At 40.0% G+C, this 21,361-nt stretch overlaps 1 protein-coding gene across 1 annotated transcript in view; it reads right to left on the bottom strand.

Moving 5' to 3' along the window:
• Positions 1-21,361, bottom strand: part of DPYS (dihydropyrimidinase) — a gene marked incomplete at its 5' end in the record, with an annotated part of 30,162 nt that overhangs the window by 8,221 nt on the left and 580 nt on the right. Inside the window, 6 exons of the mRNA XM_082045600.1 lie at positions 4,648-4,790; positions 7,201-7,342; positions 8,324-8,480; positions 15,751-15,940; positions 17,079-17,258; positions 19,432-19,590. Of these exons, the coding sequence (XP_081901726.1) occupies positions 4,648-4,790; positions 7,201-7,342; positions 8,324-8,480; positions 15,751-15,940; positions 17,079-17,258; positions 19,432-19,590 (971 nt within the window). The remainder of the gene's footprint in view (positions 1-4,647; positions 4,791-7,200; positions 7,343-8,323; positions 8,481-15,750; positions 15,941-17,078; positions 17,259-19,431; positions 19,591-21,361) is intronic.

Here is a 21,361-nt window from a genome sequence, read left to right as displayed (position 1 = left end):
CCAGAACGTACTTGTCCTATGCATATATATCTGTATGCCACATTATTTCATTTTGCCTCATTGTGTCTAGATGCAGTTATCCATATACTCAGTATTCAAAATTATCCTCATTCATCAAAAGAATAAGACAGTTGCAGCATTATTTATTCTAATCATCTGTTAACATCTTGGTTTCTTCCTCTTTCATGTCATGAAAAATTAAAGCCAGTTGCTTGGCAAAGAGTGCTTAAATGTTGTAACTTGTCCCCACTTAAGACTCTGAGGCTGAAGACTTGACTGCAAATGAGAAAGACATAGGTTTCAGATTTTGGTTCTAACAAATGCAAAAGATTTATCCACGTACATATTTACATGCAAGCAAAGTCATTGAGGGAACATACATCAGCAGACTGGGGCACTCTGACTTCTCGCTGATTTGTTTCCAGTGACAGTCTCCCCTAACATGCATAAACAAACAGGGACTAGAAACCATGTCTTTCCTAGTCACGTCATAGCAGGTAGATTACAAAGAAACATGTCCTCCTCCTCCTCAGCTCAGTTCTTCTGCATTCCCCGCTGATCTGGGATGCCGCTGTAGCATCTGTGCAGCTGGGGATGCAGCCATCCCTGCTGCGCGCAGGGCTGAGCCCAGCTCCATTGGCACGCATGAGGCACAGGGTGGGCCTGCCAAAGCGGAGCCCAAAGAGGATGAGGTGAGAGACCGCTACCTGCACAGCCAGCTCTGTCTCTGCATTCAGTAGCAGCTAACTTTTAGGCTATATTTGGTGAGAGGAAAATACTCATGAGTGAAACTTCTCAGACTGCACGCTGCTATAATGAAGTGACTGGACTTAGAAAGTAAAATTCCATTTGAAACGTTTTTTTTAATCTCTACAGGTGTTTGATCTTGCCTTTGGGGCCTGATCCAGTACTCATTTGCAAGACTTCGACAGGCTACAGTGAGTTTATTGAGCCCTAATGTCTCCCATGAGCTGAATGTCTCTTATGAGATCTTTAGCACCTTATGCCCCTACTTTAAAATAAATGCTCAGCTCTTTCCAGGCCTGAATTGCATAGTGCAGTATTTAGATTCCTTGCTGAGCATTTCTGAAACAAGCCCTGGAGATTTAGTATTTTGCTTGCTTTAAAATAGCTAAAGGCATCAGCTATAGAGGACACTGGCTTGATGACAGGTGACATTCCCTTTTCCTTGTTTACTCAGCCCTCTCCTTCTGGAACAGTCTTTACAGTTGCTTTTGTTTCACAGACTTGGGGCTGTTATATTATTTGTGTGCAGCTGAAAGAAGTCAGTTGCCACTCCCTAACAGTCAGTGAACATTCTTTGTCAAAGCACAGGTTAAAATGAGATGGTACGGTGAGCACACATTTGCTGCCTACCTGTGTTTTTCCAAGGAGTTCTCACAAAGCAGTCCTGTGTGCACAGGCTGTGCTTGGAACGCTGAGGGTGTCGAGGTTTGCAAGATGGTGTTTGGTAGCACATGGCTGCAACAAACCAACAGCTCCCTTTGGTAGTTGTGTGTTCTTTTATAAATACGTGATGAGTGTAAGGAAGCTAAGAAATAGACCTAATCTAGCAGAATTCACAAGTCATCTTTTCTGATGCAGTTTCTACATTTACACAGTTAACGTGTTTGTTCCCAATGCTGCTTGCTTTCATGCAGGCCCACTAAAACCAATATTTGGAAGCCTTTAAATACAGTAGAAAATCTGATTACTCTTCATATAATATTTTCTGCAGAAATTACCAGAAAGTGCTACAGAAAGAGGCCAGTCAATGAAGCTGACCTGTAGAAAGAAAGCTTGAGCTTAAGTGACAGAGTGCTGCAAGTGGGACCTTGAATTGCGATTGCTCCCAGCCTGCAGAGATGTCATGTTGAATTCACCAGGTTTTTGCAACCTAGAAAGAGAAAATCCCAAATATCCAGATACCACACAACATTTTGCTATTGTGCAATGATGTGGGAGAGGAAATGCAGTTGATTTTGTAGGGACATAGGTTTTTGTATTTTGAAGAGCTTCACTAACTTTCAGAACGACTTCAGAGTCTTCACTATAGAACTCCTCTGACAGGTTGTAATAATCAGTTCTTCACAGCAATACTTCAGCAACTGTCTAACTCTTCAGGCTAATATCGCAATGCAGCATCAAATCAGAACTGGAAAAGTGTGTTTTCCTCTCTTACAAGATTAAGATTTACAAACAAGAAAAAAGTCATGCTCAAAAGAGGAAGGACTTAGCAAGAAAGAGGAACAAGCCTATTGTGAAACTGATAATCATTCCCCAGAGTCAACAAAGCAAATGAGCTGCACCTTGTGTAATATCTTAAATGGCTGAAGTCCATCAGCTAGATCCCTTTTTTCTGCTGGGCTCTTTGTGCCCTCTTCAGGATTTATAGTGAAATGAATAGACAAGCACTAAGGCGATTTTTTTTATACTTACTTACGTAGTTCACACAATAGTACCTGCAGAGAGGCTTGTTCCCAGCAAAGCCAAGGGGATAAACAATGGGAACACGACCAGATCAGGAAAAAAAAAAAAGTACCAGCTGAACTTAAAATCAGCTTGCTCAGTAAGAAAATACAGTTTAATGTTTGAAAAAAATATTTGAAGAAAAACTGTACTTTCACAGCAGCAGTGAGCAAAAAGGCAATTAGAACTCTCAGGAGAGAGGGAAGGGAGGCAGAAGGAATGTTTGGGAGGCAAAAAAAGATAAATAATTTCAGGAGCTGACAAGGCACCTTGAGAACAATGTCAGAACTTTGCTGTCCTTCTAATTCATTTGTCCCCAGGCAGAGCAGAAGTGAGCTCAGAAAAGAATCCTTCATGTTTTGTTTTGTTTTTTTTTTTTTTAAATCAGAGTTCATAGCTCCACTGTCCTGAAATAGCTCATTGCTAAGTATCTCAGAAAATGCTTGCTCAACATGCCAGAAGGCATAATGCACATGAAAATGTCTCTGACCCAGCACTGGGCAGGCCTCTATGTTTATTGGGGTTGACACTCCTGAAACTTCTTTTGCTGGTGCTGCCAGTTTTTGTGGGACTTCTGAATAGCAACCTCATGTCCTCAAGCTTTGCAGCCTAAGTTGCAGAATGCTTTTCCTCTCTCACATTTTTTTGGTACTCATTAATATGCTGAAATGAGTGTAAGAACTGCATTAACAAAATTTTGAAAAACAGAAGATTGGTCAAAAAATGTTGTTTGTGTAAGGTAAATGTAGTATTAGGGCATTTTTCCTCAATTTGGCTTTCAAAATCAGATTTTCCCAGTTAAGTTTCAAAACTTTCCTTTACCATCAGGGGAATCTTAAGTGAAGGCTGAAAATCTAATATCATCTATGAGTTACAACAGCTCAGGCTTCAGGAACACCAAACACTGTGAAAGCTAACCATACTATCATCCCATGCAACAACCCACAAAGCTCATCAACGGTTAGTGATTGCCATATTCTGTGGATTTGCTGACTATTTGGATGGCATTGATTTCAAGAGGGAGGGTCAGTGTGTGCCTTCAGGGCAGTCATATGCTCACACTGCTCACAGGAGCCAAGCCCAAGACAAAAGCACCATCTCAGCTCACCTGACCTGCTGCTGCTGCTATGTGTAGGGCTGGTTGTGCTCACATGCAAGAATTGACTGTTAAAGTGCCTGAAGAGTTAAGCTAACCTGCTCAGGAGCTGACAGCAGAGATACACTCACACAGCCCATGGGCATCTCAGCTGGGAGAGACACCGACCTGGTGGGCTGGCTTTGTGGCAACCTGCTGCCAGACCATTGCCAAGCAGATTAGACAAGACCAGGTGGGGCACAAGAGCCAGAGCAAGGTTTATAATTCTTGGGATGTTGATAGTGAACTGAGTGTGGAGCTGGTTGGTGGAGTGAATATACCTGAAGACAGGAATCAGCTGTAATGAGGCTCACAGAAAGGCACTGAGTGTCCTTTGTAGCAAAAATGCAGCAGGGCATCACGTCATTGAGGGTAAGATATCAGCACACCTTTTGTGCATGTGTTGTCGGTGCAACAAGCTCTATTCTAGCAGACTTACTGCACACAAAATTAGAAAATTCCTTAAATAAAAGCATAAGCGTGAACAGCTTGAGCTTCAGAACCATGTTCACTCCTGATGCTACCACTATATTTGTTCTATCAACTGTGGGGAAGACATTAGGAGGGTAAGACCCCATGCTTTCACCATCCATCCTGAGCACCCTTAAAGATGTTTGAAGTATCTGCAAGTTCAAAACACAAGCTTGCAATGGGTCATCCTGCAGGAACACAGGCTCCTGTCCTTGCTCTTTGCAGTAAGAGGAAAGCTAAACATACTCTAGCACTTAAGAAAGCTACTCTAACATCCCCAAGTGGTTATTTTTACTCCTAGGATACAAAGCCCTGGTAGCATAATGTACAGACCTTTCTATTTTTGCATTTGGTCAGCAATCCAGGAGAATTTTTTCAAGCCCATCTAGAGATCAGAGATCTCTGTTTACATACACTATTGTAGGAGACACATAATCTGTAAATAATACATGAGAAGTGCTGCTGAAAAATGCCATAACCTCACTCCAATGGCTTATAGCTGCACAGAGGCTTTGTGAGATTTTTTTTCTTGCAGAGAGGCTGGCTGAGAGGAAATAATTGCCCACACGTACCTTGTAGCACTGGGATCCCAAATTACGATGTCAGCATCAGAACCCACAGCAATTCTCCCCTTCTTCGGGTAAAGATTAAAGATTTTTGCTGCATTTGTGCTGGTAACAGCTACAAATCTGTTTTCATCCATTTTTCCACTGTACTGCAGAAGAGTACACAAAAGAAAACTCATTACTTTTTTAAACAAGGAATGAAAAAGATGTTCTTGTTTTTTAAAGGGTAGGATGAGCAACAGCTCTCTGCCAACATCCCATCAATATTTTTTTTTAAGTCATACTGAAGAGTTTAAAAGAAATAAAAATAGCTGTCTCAGATGCATATACTGCAATGTTCATTCACTGAACACAATAACTTTATCTTACTTTATCCCACAGCAAAAGGAAAAAGAAGACAACTTTAAAACCAAATGCTCTGTGGACCTAGTCCCAAGTCAACAGAAATCTAATTTTTTTAGCTGACTTTGAATCTGCATTCTTGCCCAACAGTTTCCTCAGCAGATATAGCATCTCTCAAGTATCTAGGTTTTGGAAAATAGTGAGAGACAGTATTAAGGAGATGTGGACATCAGACAGTTGTAGTGGACATGAAAGCCTAGAAGATGACAAAGGAGAGGCAAGGCACAATGTGTAATAAAGGAAAGGTGATTTGCCAATCTCTTCAGCAATAACACAGAGGATAGTACTTTCAATAAATATTTGAGGACAAGTAGTATAAAAAACGGATTTGCTGATGTGACACATCAGCAAAATGATAAACAATAATGGATACATGTGTCTTGGGACTGTCAGCTGCTACATAACTAATCTAATCCAGCCTCCACGACTGTTTGCTCAGAAAGCCAGCTACACTGGCAGTAACACTGTGCATTGGTCATTCTAGGAATCAGGATGTCTTAACAAACATGTTTATATGGTGGTCTGTGAGCAACCATCTGAGAAGAAACGCATAATGAAAGTGGAGAATTCTAAATAATGGTGTGTGGGAAGTGAGAGAAGCTTTCCAGACAAACACTCACAGTTTTGTAATATTTTACAAATAAGAAAAGGGAGTATTGAAGAACTTTTTGAAAAACTATCTTGCCCAACAGGATATAATGTTCAAAAGCAACAATGATGTACATATTCATGTCTCACTTTCGTACTGACCACAAGCTATGTTATATTCCAGTTTAGACTGCAAATAATCACACTAGAGTTACCCTGTTTGCCCGAAAATATGACAGGCTCTTATATTAGTTTTTGCTCCAAAACTTATTACTTTTTTATATGTATAGTTGCCTGAACAGTATTTAAATTGACTTTTTTATGAACTGTAACTAGGGCTTATTTTTGGAGTGGGGCTTATATTTCAAGCATCCTCAAAAATCCTGAAAAATCATGCTAGGACTTTTATTTTCAGGGTAGGTCTTCTTTTCAGGGAAATAGGGTATGAATATAGGTGGAAATCTGCTTTGTACAGATCAGCTGGAGCTGACTCCCAAATGCAGATAAAGAAGATGGATTCTGAACCACATCCTTACCAAGTGTGTGAGGTAGATAATTCTACTGTAACAAATAAATATGTTTCAGAGTGCATTATCAACAAGACTTCACTACTGGAAGAGAACTTAATATTAATTAGAAAGTTGACTGGATCCTCTGGAACTTAACTGTATTAGCAGCAGATCCCTCACCAGATTGCCTCACTGATCAGACTATCTCATGAGGAAGAAATTTTTTACAATGAGGGTGGTGAAACACTGGAACAAGTTGCCCAGAGAGGTGTTAGATGTCCCATCCCTGGAGACATTCAAGGCCAGGCTGGACGGGGCTCTGAGCAACCTGATCTGGTCGAAGATGTCCCTGCTCATTGGAGGGGAGTTGGAGTAGATGACCTTTGAAGGTCCCTTCTAACCCAATCTATTCTGTGATTCTGTTCTATAATATCCAAAAAGCCTGGCCACTAGTTATCATATTTATTTGTTTAGAGGCTGAAGGACATTGTCCCAAGAAGCACTGAGCATTCTGGTAGTGGCACTGAGAATCTGAAGTCAATGGGACTTAAAGGTGCTCACCTCATCACATCACAGGACTGAGCCATACATTAGAGAAGCATTTCTTATCTCTAGCTTGCTTCATTTGGCTGAAAACACAAAACAGAAGTCAACAGGCACACACCCAGTGCAGAAGCTCCTCCAACAGTTAAGTTTGACAGAGCAAAGAGGAAAAAATACAGAACTGACCAAGTTGAAACTGTGGGTTCCTCTTTCCTTCTACATTCCTTTCATCGTTTCAAAAAAATGCTTCAACTAAATGTACTATGCACTACTGCTGAAGAAATAGCAGTCCTTTGCCTCTAAATGATGAAAATTATTCTGTAGTGCTATTTTTTAAACACTAAGAATCCTTTCTATCTTCCAGGGCCATGAAGTAAGGACTCTGTTATGGTATTCGATCAAAGAGTTAACCTATGATAAATACACTGGATAAAAGTGGAGCATTGATAGTGCTCAGAGATTAAATTTTGTTGGAGAAATCAACTACCTCCATGTTCAGACACCTTGACATACTTACAACTCCTTTTTCCCATACGACTGACATCCTGTCTTCCACACCATTCACTCCATTAGGGATCTTTGTGAAATCATCCTTCCCCAGAGCTTTCTGGCATATGTCAAAGGTGCAATTGTCAGTCCCTGTCACAGATAAGTCATCACTATGGAGAAACAAAGTTCATTATGAATCAAAGCACGTACCAGGCAATGCCACATACAAAAATCTGTTGGAAGACTGGGTATATCCAGACATCCATCCTGCAAGGAAAAACTGATATGCCCTGCCAACCTGTCTTCAGTCCCATCCTCCAAGAGTAGCTCCACAGTAACAGTCAGTTCCCTGTGAAACAGTTTCCTCTTCAGAAACCAAGTACCAAAATAACACTTTTACTTTGGATGTGTCAAAGATGTCTCACAAACGGAGGAATGTCCCACTTTCTCCAGAGCAAGGGGCTTGGTTCTATCCTCACTTAGATCAATTTTAGACTGTATGGCTCCATATACCCTGTGAAATTACTGCGGATCTGCACAACCATCAGCCAGTGTTCAGGCATACCTTCGCATACTCTTCAGTCAAATTCAGCCCTTTTGTGGAGTTAAGCTTTATTGGTAATGAAATACCAGCAAACCATACATTTTTTTTTTTTTTAACTGCAAGTATCTGAAGGATACTTTTGTTCCTACTTTCTTCTCAAGGAGATGTTATACATCTGCCTTCAGAACTCAGCAAGCTCAGTTTTTATGCAGCATCCAAATTTCAAGTGTAAAAGTCAGCTGACAAGAAAACCCAGAACCTATAGCTGTGACCCCACTTTTCACACATTTCCCATTCTCTTATAGCCTTACTGTCCCCCCGGTTATATTTCAGTTTTTGCTGCAGCATTAGCAAGGCAAAGCTTATTGATTAAAATAAAATGGGAACAGAAGGCCACAAGAGTTCAGAGACACAAAATCTGAACACTTTCTAATTTCTATTACAAAAAATGCTTTTCATCTAAGGTTTCACCTTCTGTTTCTCCTTCCTGATAATGTAACATTCTGTACTTAGAAAATCTCCAGGGCATCAGCCTGTTATTATATACTCCAGATAGAATTTGCTGTGTATTTGAGCATCAGCTGTCACTCTTTGTTCATCTGCTTACTTAGCCAGTAAGTTCATGAGGAAACCAGGAGTAGATGGATCTGGTCTCAGTGGAGGTCCCATGACATGTGCTGCAGCATGACCCCAGTCCTTATTCCAGTAGTTAGTGCCATCGGTGCCAAGACCAGCAGCAATAGGCTCCCCATAAACCACCTTTCCTGAAAAACGTAAAGCAATAGTATCATCATCAAACAACATAAAAATGCATATCTTGTATTTTCTCTGTTCCAGATCTCTTTGCTGGCAATGGATTCAAATTTGAATGAGTGTTTCAAATTAAACACCAGGTATGCAAGGACATAATAAACTAAGCTGTAACACAACGTCTCTGTTCTGAATATTCTGCTGGTGATCTCCCAATATATTTCCTCCTAAGAACATAACTTGGGCAAGTTTTTAATTAAATTTTTGACAGATATATTATAATGGGTTTTATACTTTGTTTACCAGGCATGTGATTGAGATTTCAAAAGGAACACAGTCTTCTGTTGCATTAATTATGTTCAAGATCCACATATTTCTTGGTAGCACCTGTTTGGTGCTCTGAAATTATGAACTATGTAACAATGTAAGTTAAAACATACAGCATATAGAGTTTACAAGGTGGTACTTTTAATTGTCAGGCTATAATTGTTCCAGGAAGAATATGGCACCAGACATAATTTTAAAGAGTGTAAAAACATTTCACAAACCAGAAACCATAAATAATTTAATTTTAAAAGTTATCTTCCAAATTTTAATCTTTTATTCTCTGCTGCACAGACCGGCTGTTAGCCTTGGATAGAGCTTACATTTTTAAACTATTTTTCCTCCTAGGAAACACAGGTTCGAAACTCATCAGAACACGATGGTGGCCCAGCCACTTTGCAGTTCTGTAGGTGACATGGTAATGCCCCTGAGTGACCACAGAACCAGAGCAAGCTGGGATCTCACACACTCACCCATAGGCTGCTTGGTGCTGCCTAAGGCAGCCTCTGCTGCATCCCAGTGAGGGCTTCACAGTATCACAGTATGTTTGGGATTGGAAGGGACCTCAAAAGATCATCTAGTCCAATCCCCCTGCTGGAGCAGGAACACCTAGGTGAGGTCGCACAGGAACATGTCCAGGCGGGTTTTGAATGTCTGCAGAGAAGGAGACTCCACAACCCCTCTGGGCAGCCTGTTCCAGTGCTCTGTCACCCTTACTGAGAAGAAGTTTTTTCTCAAATTTAAGTGGAACCTCTTGTGTTCCAGCTTGATCCCTCCCCTTTCCCTACAGACTGTGGGTATCTTGCTATGGATCCCAGATCTCACTCCAAGCACAATTTTTATTAGAACTACCACTGCATTACCCCAGCAAAGGCTCAGCTGGTAATTGCTCGGTGATAAAAGACAGTTACCTGTTTCTGGGTTTCTGTGTGTAAATCAGGCATTCACTGCACTGTCAGAGAACAGCAAGACAAAACTTTGTAGATATTTCTGTACATTAGATTCTGGCACTTCCATGAACTACTGGATTATAACTGCTACGCTACCATAAGTAGCTACTCAGGAGCTCAATTTTTCAAACTATGTTTCTCACTGCATGGCGCCATTCTTTAAATATTATGTGCTACACTTGCAAAAAGACCTCATATCATTTAAAACCCATAGTCCTACGGTTATTTCTGCAAGGTTTCAAGACCTGCTCTGACATTACTGTACTGTACATTTAAGTTACATAGTGTAACTTCTTCCACAAACTAAAAACTCCCCTTTAGCACTATCAATTTGCCGTAAGCACCTGGGCATGCTCTGACTTGCTGAACATGCTTGTCTCGTATCGATGCTTTGGCTTGGAGCATTCTAAGCTCGCCGTCCCACTTATCTGTATTTATTTACACTTGGGCTCTTAGGGAGACCATCACCATTTTTTTTTACCTGAAATTATGATCTAATAAGCTGTTTCCTGCTTTTTGCATCTTATTTTCAAAACTTACAGCACTGAATATGATGCCATCCGTGGAAGTTATATGAGCACTCAGTGAATGAGGAGATTTGAGTCAGATTAGTCTTTTCTTAATTCAGAGCTGCTGCAAGAGTCAGGGGGGATCTTGGTCTTCCCTGGGCAACTCCAAACACAATATTTGAGGGTAAGCTGCGGCAAACCTAGATATATATAGAAAAAGTCCTGCATATATAAGCTATCATCTCCTATACTTGCTTATTAGGCTTTTGACGGATTTTTCACAAGAAAAGTCAGTAGAAAGTGGGCGGGGGGGAAGTATGCTGTGTTCTGTATCTTTCCTACTGTATCTAAACAAGCTAAAGAAACTTACATCCAAAGGAAACCTGAACTATTAGGACATAACTATAAATGATAAAAGTTAAAATGGTAGGAAAGGAGTAAATGTTTAGTTTCCATAATTTTCTTATCTCAGTTTCACAACGTAAAAATGAAAAGAAGCTTCCAAGTTCACAGCTGTATATGCTGAGTTGATTCTAATTCATGTACTATAGCTGATGACAGTATTTCCACAATCAGAATTTGACCTGAACAACTCGCCTTGTTCCCATGGGTGGTAAGGAGTACAAGCCATTTCTTCAAGTGATTTTGAATCTGAACGCTGCACCTTCAATGGACATCCGAACACTTCTGCTGGCTGTGCAATTTCTTGCATTTCATTTGGTTTGTGACTACCCAGACTGAAGGGTGCAATAATATCAAGATTCTGCTTTAATCTAAATAACAAGGAAATTCTGAATTAAGGCTCTTTGAGCTGAATTGGCAACAAGGAAATTCTGCTTTAAGGTTCTTCTAGCTTGATTGGCTTCTGCCTGTATGCATTAAAGTGGAGTAATACGGTAATAAATCAGGTCTTTCTATTAGTTATGTTTTCCTGCATTCTATACAAATAGTAAGCAGAAAGTGTTCTGCTGCTTGGTCTTTTTGACATCTCTGAGCTGCTGGGAAATAGCTGTGGATTTGGTGACTTCTTCATCAGATGCCCAAACTGGCTGGCAAGAGCTATTTTCACATAAATTGCTTTGTAACAAAGAACAATACACAATTGCAATTTATTTTACCATCTATCAGAACTCAAGAAGAATTATAATCTTGAGAAACATGAACTGACATTTACAGGCTTGAAAAACTGGCACCTGTGTGCTTATTCTACTAAAAGTTTTAGAAGCACTTAAGGTCATAGGGGGCAAAGATACTGACCAGCTGTGATCTGAAAGAAGCAGAACTGCAAAGCAGGGTTATTGGCTCAGGCCCAACATTGCATCAGTTATGTTATCTATAGTCTGGACTTGATCTGTCCTGCATCAGCCAGCTAACAAGTTGGCATTTTTAGTTGCACTCTTGTGCTCAGAATCAGTTTGAGTCTGTGTGTCCACAGCTATGGACATGCCCTTCCTCTCACTAAGAGCAGACCTAACCTGTGACTGATGGTAGGAGGTACCAACTTTATAAGTCTAAGTAAGCTTCTTGTAATCTGATCAAATACATATATTTTGTATGCCTTTTTTTTTAAAGGAGGAAACCATTTAAAAACTGACTTTTTAGTAAGATGATGCTTTATAGTTCTGATCTGCACTAGAAAAAGTCCTATTTCCTCAGCTGTAACAGCGCAGTTAAATGGGCAAAGGAATGTGATCTCTAGTCTTTTGTACACTTGGAAAGAAAACATTTTTAAGTGGGAGGCAGTATTAGTCATATATTCCTACATCACCTTTTATTAGCCTTGCTTTCCTGTAAGTTGTAACTGGCCAAAGGAGTAGATGACAGGGTCATATTTGTTTTCCCCAGGAAGTTCACATCAGGTAATCCTGACAAGGAGAGGGAGCTGCACTGCCTGCCACCAGTGCTCCACAGCTTTGTCTTTTCATTGCAGGGAAAGCTTTACACAATAGCAGAAAGAGGGTCCTCAGGGGAATGAGACTGAGCACACAGTTATCAGACTGCCCTTCTGTGGAAGCAGACAGTTCCTCTGCCCTTCTTCCTATTCTAGCAAGATTCAAGATCCTGTTCTGCACAGGGATGAAGAAAGAGCCCACTGAGATGAATAAGAACAGTTCTAACAGAGAGGTCCTGTCTTTGACCCTCTCGGATGGAGAAATGGTGAACTTTTGCTTTTGGCAAAGAGGCCTAAAAGAACAGGATAGTGGCATGAATTGACCTCTCCCTCCCCAACACAGTCACAACGTGGAAATCTTGGATTTTCTGTTGAATATTCTCCAGCACTGTAGCTGTTGCTAATGTACATGAAAAACATCCTGCTACAATCTGGAGATTTCCTGTGGTGACTGGAGTTGCTGGAGATCAGAGCAGACATAGATGGTGGACTTTGGCATGGAGGGGAGAAGGGAAGATGGTCACTCATGTGATTCCCCTCAAAGTATCCCTTTACAGCCTGTATGACTGATTTCAGTCATCAAGGTTTGAGACATAGCTCACTGAAGATAACAGAATTACAGCTACTGTCTTCAGCAAATTGGATCAGGCCTTTGGTCTCTAGCTCTAATATTATTGTTCACTTTGTATAACTAAATGAGGGACAAAGAAGAACTGGGCTCTGACAAATTTTTTATCAGGTAAAACACCATCCCATAGAATCTCATGCAGTGCTTCAACTCTGGCATCACAATGTCACCCATAAAATGGATTATGCTCAATGAAGATCAGTCACTCCCCTTTTGAGGTCAGTGATGGAATAGGAAGGGATATTAATCTTCCTCCGACATGGGCAGGGAGGAATATGCACTCACACACTTTACTTCATGCTAAGTGCTTGGAAAAGAACATGAAAAATACAGAATTATAAATAGCAGGAATCTATCATCACAAGATGGAGAAATAATCTTGAAGAGATGAATAAGCGGCACTACAGTGAATATCTCAAATGCTTTAGAGCCACTATTAAAGAGCTCACACAGCTTTCACATTAGAATGGTTTTAACCTCTCCAAGTTGAATACTTTTCAGCAACATACTTGGGCTTTAGTTATGGCATTCATATAATACTTTGAGAGTTTGGTTCTTTTGCCTGGAACTCCTTGTTTTGCATTACTACTTTTAACTGAAAAACAGAAAGAAACTTCTACTGAAACTAAAAACAATGAATTTCTAATTGCCAGAATTTATACAGATCTGTCTCATTAAAAACTAGAATTGTTGTACCTGTCTTAGTGGTATTCTAGCTATCTTTTGAAATTTCTTAATCAAACCTAGATTTCTGTTTCCTAAACAGTGTACTTGCATGCAAACAGAAATTAATTATGGAGAGATGTTAGACGTTGCTGTGCACAAAGGCAAGCATTGATTCTGACTGCATGAACTCAGGAAGCTACGCAATCCAGTTTGCACCACAATAAGCATAAGTTGTAACAATTTCTTCTTTTTACACATCGAAGAAGAATAGTGTTATCAAATCAATTATAATACTGGCACTGCAGACTATTTTTACAACGCCATATGCCTAACAATATTTTACAGTATTTACTATCAGCATAGAACTGTGCACTTGAACAGTGTGTTATAAAACACCACCTCCTATCTTAGCTCTTTTATGTTCAGAGCCAGTTTTTCATCTTTAATCTGGGTATTTTAACTGTTGTTACGCCTTCTTGTATTTAATGTTGACACCACACCTGTGAATGTACAAATAACCATAGCTGATGGAAGTAATCCATATTATCAGCAGCACTGTCATCTAGTGGAGGAATCTAACATAGCACAGTACCAAAAGATGTGCTAGTAGAAAATATTCTGATAGATTCTTTTATGAACTTGAATTATTGCTAAATCTTACTAGAACTCATAATCAATATTTATTCCACATAACCACATCCATCTATATTAGCACAATGATATCACATTGGGTTTGATTGCACTTTCATCAAGCTTTCATACTCTGCATTTTGATATTAATAATCTACGCCCCCTGAGAATTATCTGAAGTCAAGAAATAAAGCAAGTGTCAGATTTTGCACGTGGGACACAGCAACCCTGGCTATACATACAGACTGGGGGATGAGATGCTGGAAAGCATCTCTGTGGAGAGGGATCTGGGGGTTCTGGTTGACAGCAAGTTGAACTTGAACCAACAGTGTGTCCTGGCAGTGAGAGGACCAACCGTGTCCTGGGTGCATCCAGCACAGCATGGCCAGCCGGGCAGGGAGGTGATTGTCCCGCTCTGCTCTGCACTGGTGCGGCCTCATCTGGAGCACTGGGTGCAGTTCTGGGTATCATCACAGGATGAAAAGGATATAAAGCTACTGGAGAGTGTCCAGAAGAGGACTACCAAGTTGGTGAAGGGTTTGGAAGGGAAGCCATATAAGGAATGGCTAAAGTCACTTGGTTTGTTCAGCCTGGAGGAGACCTCATCACAGCTACAGCTTCCTCACAAGGCAGGAGAAGGGATCTCATCTCTTTGGTGACCAGTGACAGAATCCGAGGGAATGGCAAGAAGATGTGGCAGGGGAGGTTTAAGTTGGACATTAGGAAAAGGTGCAGCACTGGAACAGGCTCCCCAGGGAGGTGTCACAGCCCCAGGCCTGACAGTGTTCAAGAGGAAACTGGACAACACCCTCAGACACATGGTGTGAACTGTGGGGTTGTCATATGCAGGGACAGGAGTTGGACTCGATGATCCTTGTGGGTCCCTTCCAACTAAGGACATTGTACCATTCTGTGATTCATGCTAGGTCAGATGAACACAGGCTGAGATGATATTCCATAGAGTTTTAGGCCCTCCAAATCACAGGCCTCTGTCCTGCTCCTTCCACCCATATAATGTCCTCTCACAGCACTGTGACTCCACAGACTGCTCTGGACAAACTTACAGACCTCTGCAACCTCCAGGCTACTTCTAGTCTGCTCAAAAGATGGTCAGGAGGGTCAGTTTCCCTTGGCTGACCAGAACTATGAACGCTACACTGCATGACCTGAGAAAGGTTTCCCTGGAGGGAATCAAGGCTTTCAGACATTGTCATCATCACCATGATGTGTTCAGTGAATAGAAGTCCTCGACATGTCAGGGCACTGTCTGTAAAAACATGGTGTGGTCACTGTTGTAGAATTTCTCATCTAAATAGCTGGTAGAGGCTTGCAGGCTATAACTCAATGGAAGGGAATAGCAGACAATGTATTGTCTTACTGGTCTCATCATTTTTAATGCAATAATACTGTCCTGGCCACGACTTTGAAGGTACAGTATGAAGGAGAAAAAGTTTGCTCTGAGGAGAAGGGAAAGTCTCAATCCCAGTTGCTGTTCTTCCACAGTGCTTAGCTCTCCTTGCGCTCCACAGTACACACACACACAGTTCAGACATCCCACTCCAAGAAATTCACCCATGTTCTGAGGGTTATGGCACTCATGACAAGCAGGACATTGACGCTATGTTTGATTTTCCATGACCCTTCCTCCGTTGCCATTGTAGAAGCATAAAAGAATTAGGATTTTACCTTCTCTTCGTGCATTACTTATCACCCTTGCTGCAGATTTACTCATTACATGGACTACAAAAAGGGGACAGTTTACAGCATTTGCTATGGTAATTGCTCTCTGCGTAGCTTCAGCTTCCACTTCTTCAGGACGACACATCTCATGCCCCTCAGGGCCAGTTATTCCCATTGCCAGCATCTTCTTTGCACCCTGAACACCACACAGAAACATGTAAGAGTCAGTTAAAGTGCAACCATGGTGTCACGAACATGCTGCCAGCCAAATGGATCCTAAACCAGACACTGCAGATACTTTGAGGGGGGAAAAAAAAAAAAAAAAGGTAGGTATGATATTTTTTTCAAGAGAAGTTATTGTTGTGTTGTCTGAAATCCAATCTCTCTCTCAATAAACACAGGTCTCAGAATATCTAAGTGACTTCAGAGAACGTGCTCCACTGGCTTGCAGGGATAAATCACCACTTTTGAAAACCTTGCTGCTTTCTCAATACATACTCTGAAGTTATTGCAGCCAGTAACTGAGATGACAATACTAACCCCTCATTGGAAAAAATAATTCAAAGATCCTTACTAAGGACAAACATACACATCCAGAGCCCTGAATGAGGCTCCAGGGTTTCAAGAAGCATAAGATTTTGTCCCTACTAAATTTGGGGACTTATGTGTTGCTGATTTGAGGTTATTTAGCAATAAATTCATTTCTGTTATGGGACCTGAGACAGACTCCAAGCACTATTGACTAGAATAGCTGAAGAAACTCAAAGTGCAGTTACACTCCCAGTGCCTCCGCACAGCATTAAGATGGCCGAGGCAAGTGCGAATTGAGGTGAACTATGCACAGATGGACACTGAGACTTTTGTGCCCAGTCAGTGAAGCTTTCTCTGTACTTCTGAATGTATTCCTGTTACATGATCTAGCTGTGTTTGGAGATCTAGGGTTAGGCATCACACACCTGACATCTAAATACCTGGCCAAGAGTTCCCCCTTTGACTTGGTTGACTGTCAGGCTCTGATTGATGGTTTCTGTGTCAAGGATACATATTACACTGCAAGTAAGTGTATTATACTGCAAGTATAGCTCTCATTATCACAGGATCATTTGCCTCCTGTCTACCCTGAACCCAGGACTCCAGGTCACAATTTCTTAGCCCACTACAAGCATCCTTTAGGATCTTGGACAAGATGTTTGTCTTCATTTCCCTGGAAGTAAAATAGGGTAGAAAAGCCTTTCACAATAATACAATGGTGGCACTAATACATCTATTGAAGTGCTTAGATAACAGCATCATTTATATTCCTGACTTTGATGTACAAAATGTCAAATGCTCACCAGTGCAATTAGATCCCCATTCTCTGCATGGACTTGAGCAACTGCTCCAAGTTCCTTACAGCAGGAAAAGGCTTCATATAACTCCTCATCATTGACCATGTATAGATCTTTATAGGCCATAAACATCTTGAAAGAGTTGACACCTTTGTTTTCAACAAGACTTTTCATTTCTTCCTTCACCTGAAACACAGTCAGCAATTTTCAAAAACCAGCAATTCATATTTTACTTGTTAATAATTTTGTATAAAAAAATTAGTAGCATGAAGGGTGATCCCTTCCTCACCCACCAAACATATTTTCAGTCCAAAGACGTATTTAAAGACTGACTTACTTATACTAATCTTCTTTTACCAAATTGATTCTCAAAGTATATAGACCAGTACCACTACAGTGCAAATATAGGAAGCACAAGCTAATTGCAGGAAGGGAATGCTTTTTGTAAAAGATAGTGAAGCAGAATTTTATTCCAAATAAACCTCCTGATGTTGAAAACACCCTGTTAAATATTAAAATTAATGTTCCAAACGTATATAGAGATTATTGCAAAATTTATTTTCAAAATTAGATCATAATAGGTTTCAGCTTTGGGCAAATAACAAAATGACAGAAAAGATCTCCTGGAGCTTTGTCCTGACTCCAAACAACACAGAGGCTTTTGAAATATTTTGTCGTCAAACAAAATTACTCTAAAACTCTAGACGCAAGCCCAATCTTGTGTGGCTTTTTCTTTTCTTATATGCGCTCCTTGATAGGATTCCTTGCTTCTGCTAAAGCCTGTGAAGCCCAGCAAAACATTAAGTCCCAAAGAAAGAAAGAAAGATGCAGATTTTAGCCCAAAGGTTTCTTGCACAGCTAGTTAGCTAGGACTATCCATTCCCTAACCTTGGCTCTCCCTTCCCAGCGAAATGGTGACAGTAATTGATGTTTATCTGTGATGCTCTTACAATTATTAAACAAATAAAAACCTGACATAAGGCCCTGCGCTGGCACAAATAAAGAGGCATGTCTTATTTACTTCTTCACTAATTACTGTGACCAACGGAAGGCATTGGAAAGAACGCATGTTTTTAATCCATACTTTAAATCCGGAGGAGATTATAGCAAGGTAGAAAGGCATGAAATATCAAAGTATTCTTTACCCAAGTCTTTTACAGATACAAACATCAGACCTTTCTGTTTCTTTCAGACCTGGCCTTTAAAAACAGTTAACTTCTTAACATAAACCAGAACATTCCATTGATTTACGCTTCCCTAGTTTTATTGGATTTTTCAGTGCAATTCCACTGTTCTCTACTAAGGCTGTTTCAAGTGCACATTTCTCAAACTTTACTGGAGAATTTATTTCATGTATTTGCTTTGAGCTAGAAGTTGGGCTCAGTCTATTTAGTGTTCAGTGCATGGAATACCAAAGATTAGGTGTTTGCAGAGTGAAGGCTTTTGTTTATATATTTTGAAAGCTAAAAATTAGAGGAAGTACTCATATTTCATATTTAAACATTGAATTTACTTATTATATCTATGCACTGATGCAAGTTCTTGGAGGATCCAAAGTGGTATTGTAAAACACAGGTTAGGTTCAGATAAATGTCAAGCACTTGAAAGGTTAAATTATTCAGTAAAGCCTTCAGGTTATCAGCAAACATTCACGCATTAAGGATGATTGTCCCATTTGTAAATTCCAAAAAGGATTTTCAGATAATCTCACATTCAAGTAATTATCGACTGCAGTGCTGCTTTTCTTTAAGAAGATGTCACTCAGGAATAAAACTCTTCCTTTACAAATGAAGTTAAATCCCATATTTTTCACGTATACCCTTATTAAAGAGAACAAACAAACAAACAAACAAAACCAAAAAAACAAGCCAGCAAACAAAACCAAAAAAACACCCTAAAAATCAAAAAACCAAACCAAACCAGAAAAACAACCAATCAACCAAAACCACACACACACACACACACACACACACACACACACGCAAACACAAACCAAACCAAACCCAACCCAACCCAACCCAAAAAAACCCCCACAAAAATCAACAAGAACATAGGTAAGGAACTGGTGAAGTAGCAAAAGGCAAAATTTAGGCAAATACATCTTGCACCCTATGGTCTGCCTGGTCTCGGTCTTGCAAAACTGCTTCTTTTTCCTCTAAATTTGTGCAATATTATCCAAAGATGTAGGTTATCTCCAGGCTTTTCTCATTTTGTGAAATACATATACTTTCAGAAGGGTGTGCATTATTTGAAATATATCAACTACAACACTGCCAGCAAGATACATTTGCAAGTGAGGACTAATTCAAAGCAGGTGCGGTACCAGTTCATGGAATGGAAAATCAGCTGTTGTATCTACCTGGTTGCTCCACCATGTAACTGCCACGTGCAGTGCATAATCACAGCAGACTTTAGGGTCTGCCCAGCTTTTCCATGTATCAAAGGCTTCAATAAGAGAGCAGCCTTTCCGAGGAATGGCGAAGTCAATGATCATAGTGGTTCCTCCTGCTAGAGCAGCCTGAAAGCAAGAAAGTTAATATTTAGCAATCAGAGATAATGCACATTTCCTCCCACCATCTCTGATTCCCAGTGCAACAATTAATCTACACACACTGAAAAGGCAAAAGCCACTGAAGGGTTTCCCTGAGTAAAGTATGAACTTGCATAATGATTGCAGAAATTCATTTCACCTCCTTTGAGAAGGATATTCTCAAACAGGTATGCTGAAGAATCATAGGGAAATTCTCAGGAGAAGTTTGCACACATATACAAAATCTTATCAAAGATTTGGAGCTGAATCTGCAGCATTCATGCACCAGTGAGTTTCCTTAAGCAGGCGGGATCACCCAGAAAGAAGAGCACCTGAAGATCAGTCACCTTGAGAAATGCTTCCCCCGAGTCTAGGTAGCTGAAAATACAATCCTGTGTGACAGAAATGTATCAAGGTGCAGACACACAATGAAAGAAACAGACTTGTTTGAAAATCCAGTGTGAAAATCCCCAAATTCTTGCCTAATACCAAAAGGATTTTTTAAGAGTTTAAAAATTATTTTTGTTACTGGCAGGATATAATTTAGTAAAACTGCATAGCAGGTTTTTAAATAGAATGAGATATTTACAGCCTCCATATAAATATTTGCAAGTAAAGAAATAAAAAATCTTATTTCATGTATGTCATGCAGATAAAAAATTGGGGTTTTATTCAATAATTTTCATTTTCCTTTATGGACAATTGAATTACTGCTTAATTTTTTTCCTTTGAATGATCTTTTTTAGTCACTCCCAGAAAACATACCCTCAACTAACAGAAATTGATCCGATACAGAAATTATGTTGCTGTAGTTGTTGCAGTCTCCCAAATTCATCAGAGGAATCCTCTCTATTGCTCTGAATGCGAACCCTTTGCACAACAGTTACAACGAATTCAGATCAAAATATACACAGTTCAAGCTCATGCTATATTACTCTTCCTGTTCCTAGATCAGTCTCATTCTTCTCTTCACTTAGCAATCAGAAGCAAAATTGTAAATATGTCAGTATATTTTGCAAAAAGAAGAAGTTTGGAGAGTGATGTAGACATTTGTGAATCTGTGATGAATTCAGCAAAACATTTTCTTCAAGAGAAGTTGTTCAAACTGTCAATACTTCTTTTTTTTATCAAGATGGATGGACTTCCTATCTGTTAAAAAGGATTTAGAATTAAATAAAATTTATAAACCTCAAGAAAAAAAAAAAAGTCATGAGTTCCACAACTCCACACAAAGTTTCTTTCTTCCTCTGAAGTCTTTTTTAACACTCTCTTTGTCAAGATAGGTATTTCAGTGCCTTTATTTATTAAACTGAAAGAATAAATCTTAGCTAATCATTGAAGCATATTTTGCAACAATTAGAACACAACTTTGTGTCCTTGATTCTCTTGCCAAAATATTTGTAGGACGATGACCTTGAGTAAATATCTCTGAACACGTTTCACACTTTGACTGTGGTTAAACAGGTCCACAATACCTAACTCTTGGACATCTGATACTAGGCTGGATCTAGAGTCTTCCTTTCAGCTCACCAAAGTGACTATCTGGACATCCTGGTCTGTGGGAGAAATTAGATACTTTTAGGAAGTGTATTTGAACTGGACTTTCACAGAGAGACACAGTTAAGGACTGAAGTGAATGGCAAAATAAAAGCTTGCATTCCCCCATGCTAACACAGGGAAAAGATCAGATGACCACAGAAGTGCTCCCAGCACACTGGGGAGTTGAACTGTTGCTTTAGTTAACCTTTGCTCAGAAAAG

This window comes from Streptopelia decaocto (assembly GCF_964273445.1).
Source record: "Streptopelia decaocto genome assembly, chromosome: 2".
NCBI classification, from domain to species: domain Eukaryota; kingdom Metazoa; phylum Chordata; class Aves; order Columbiformes; family Columbidae; genus Streptopelia; species Streptopelia decaocto.
This window is presented reverse-complemented; position numbering and strand designations above follow the sequence as displayed.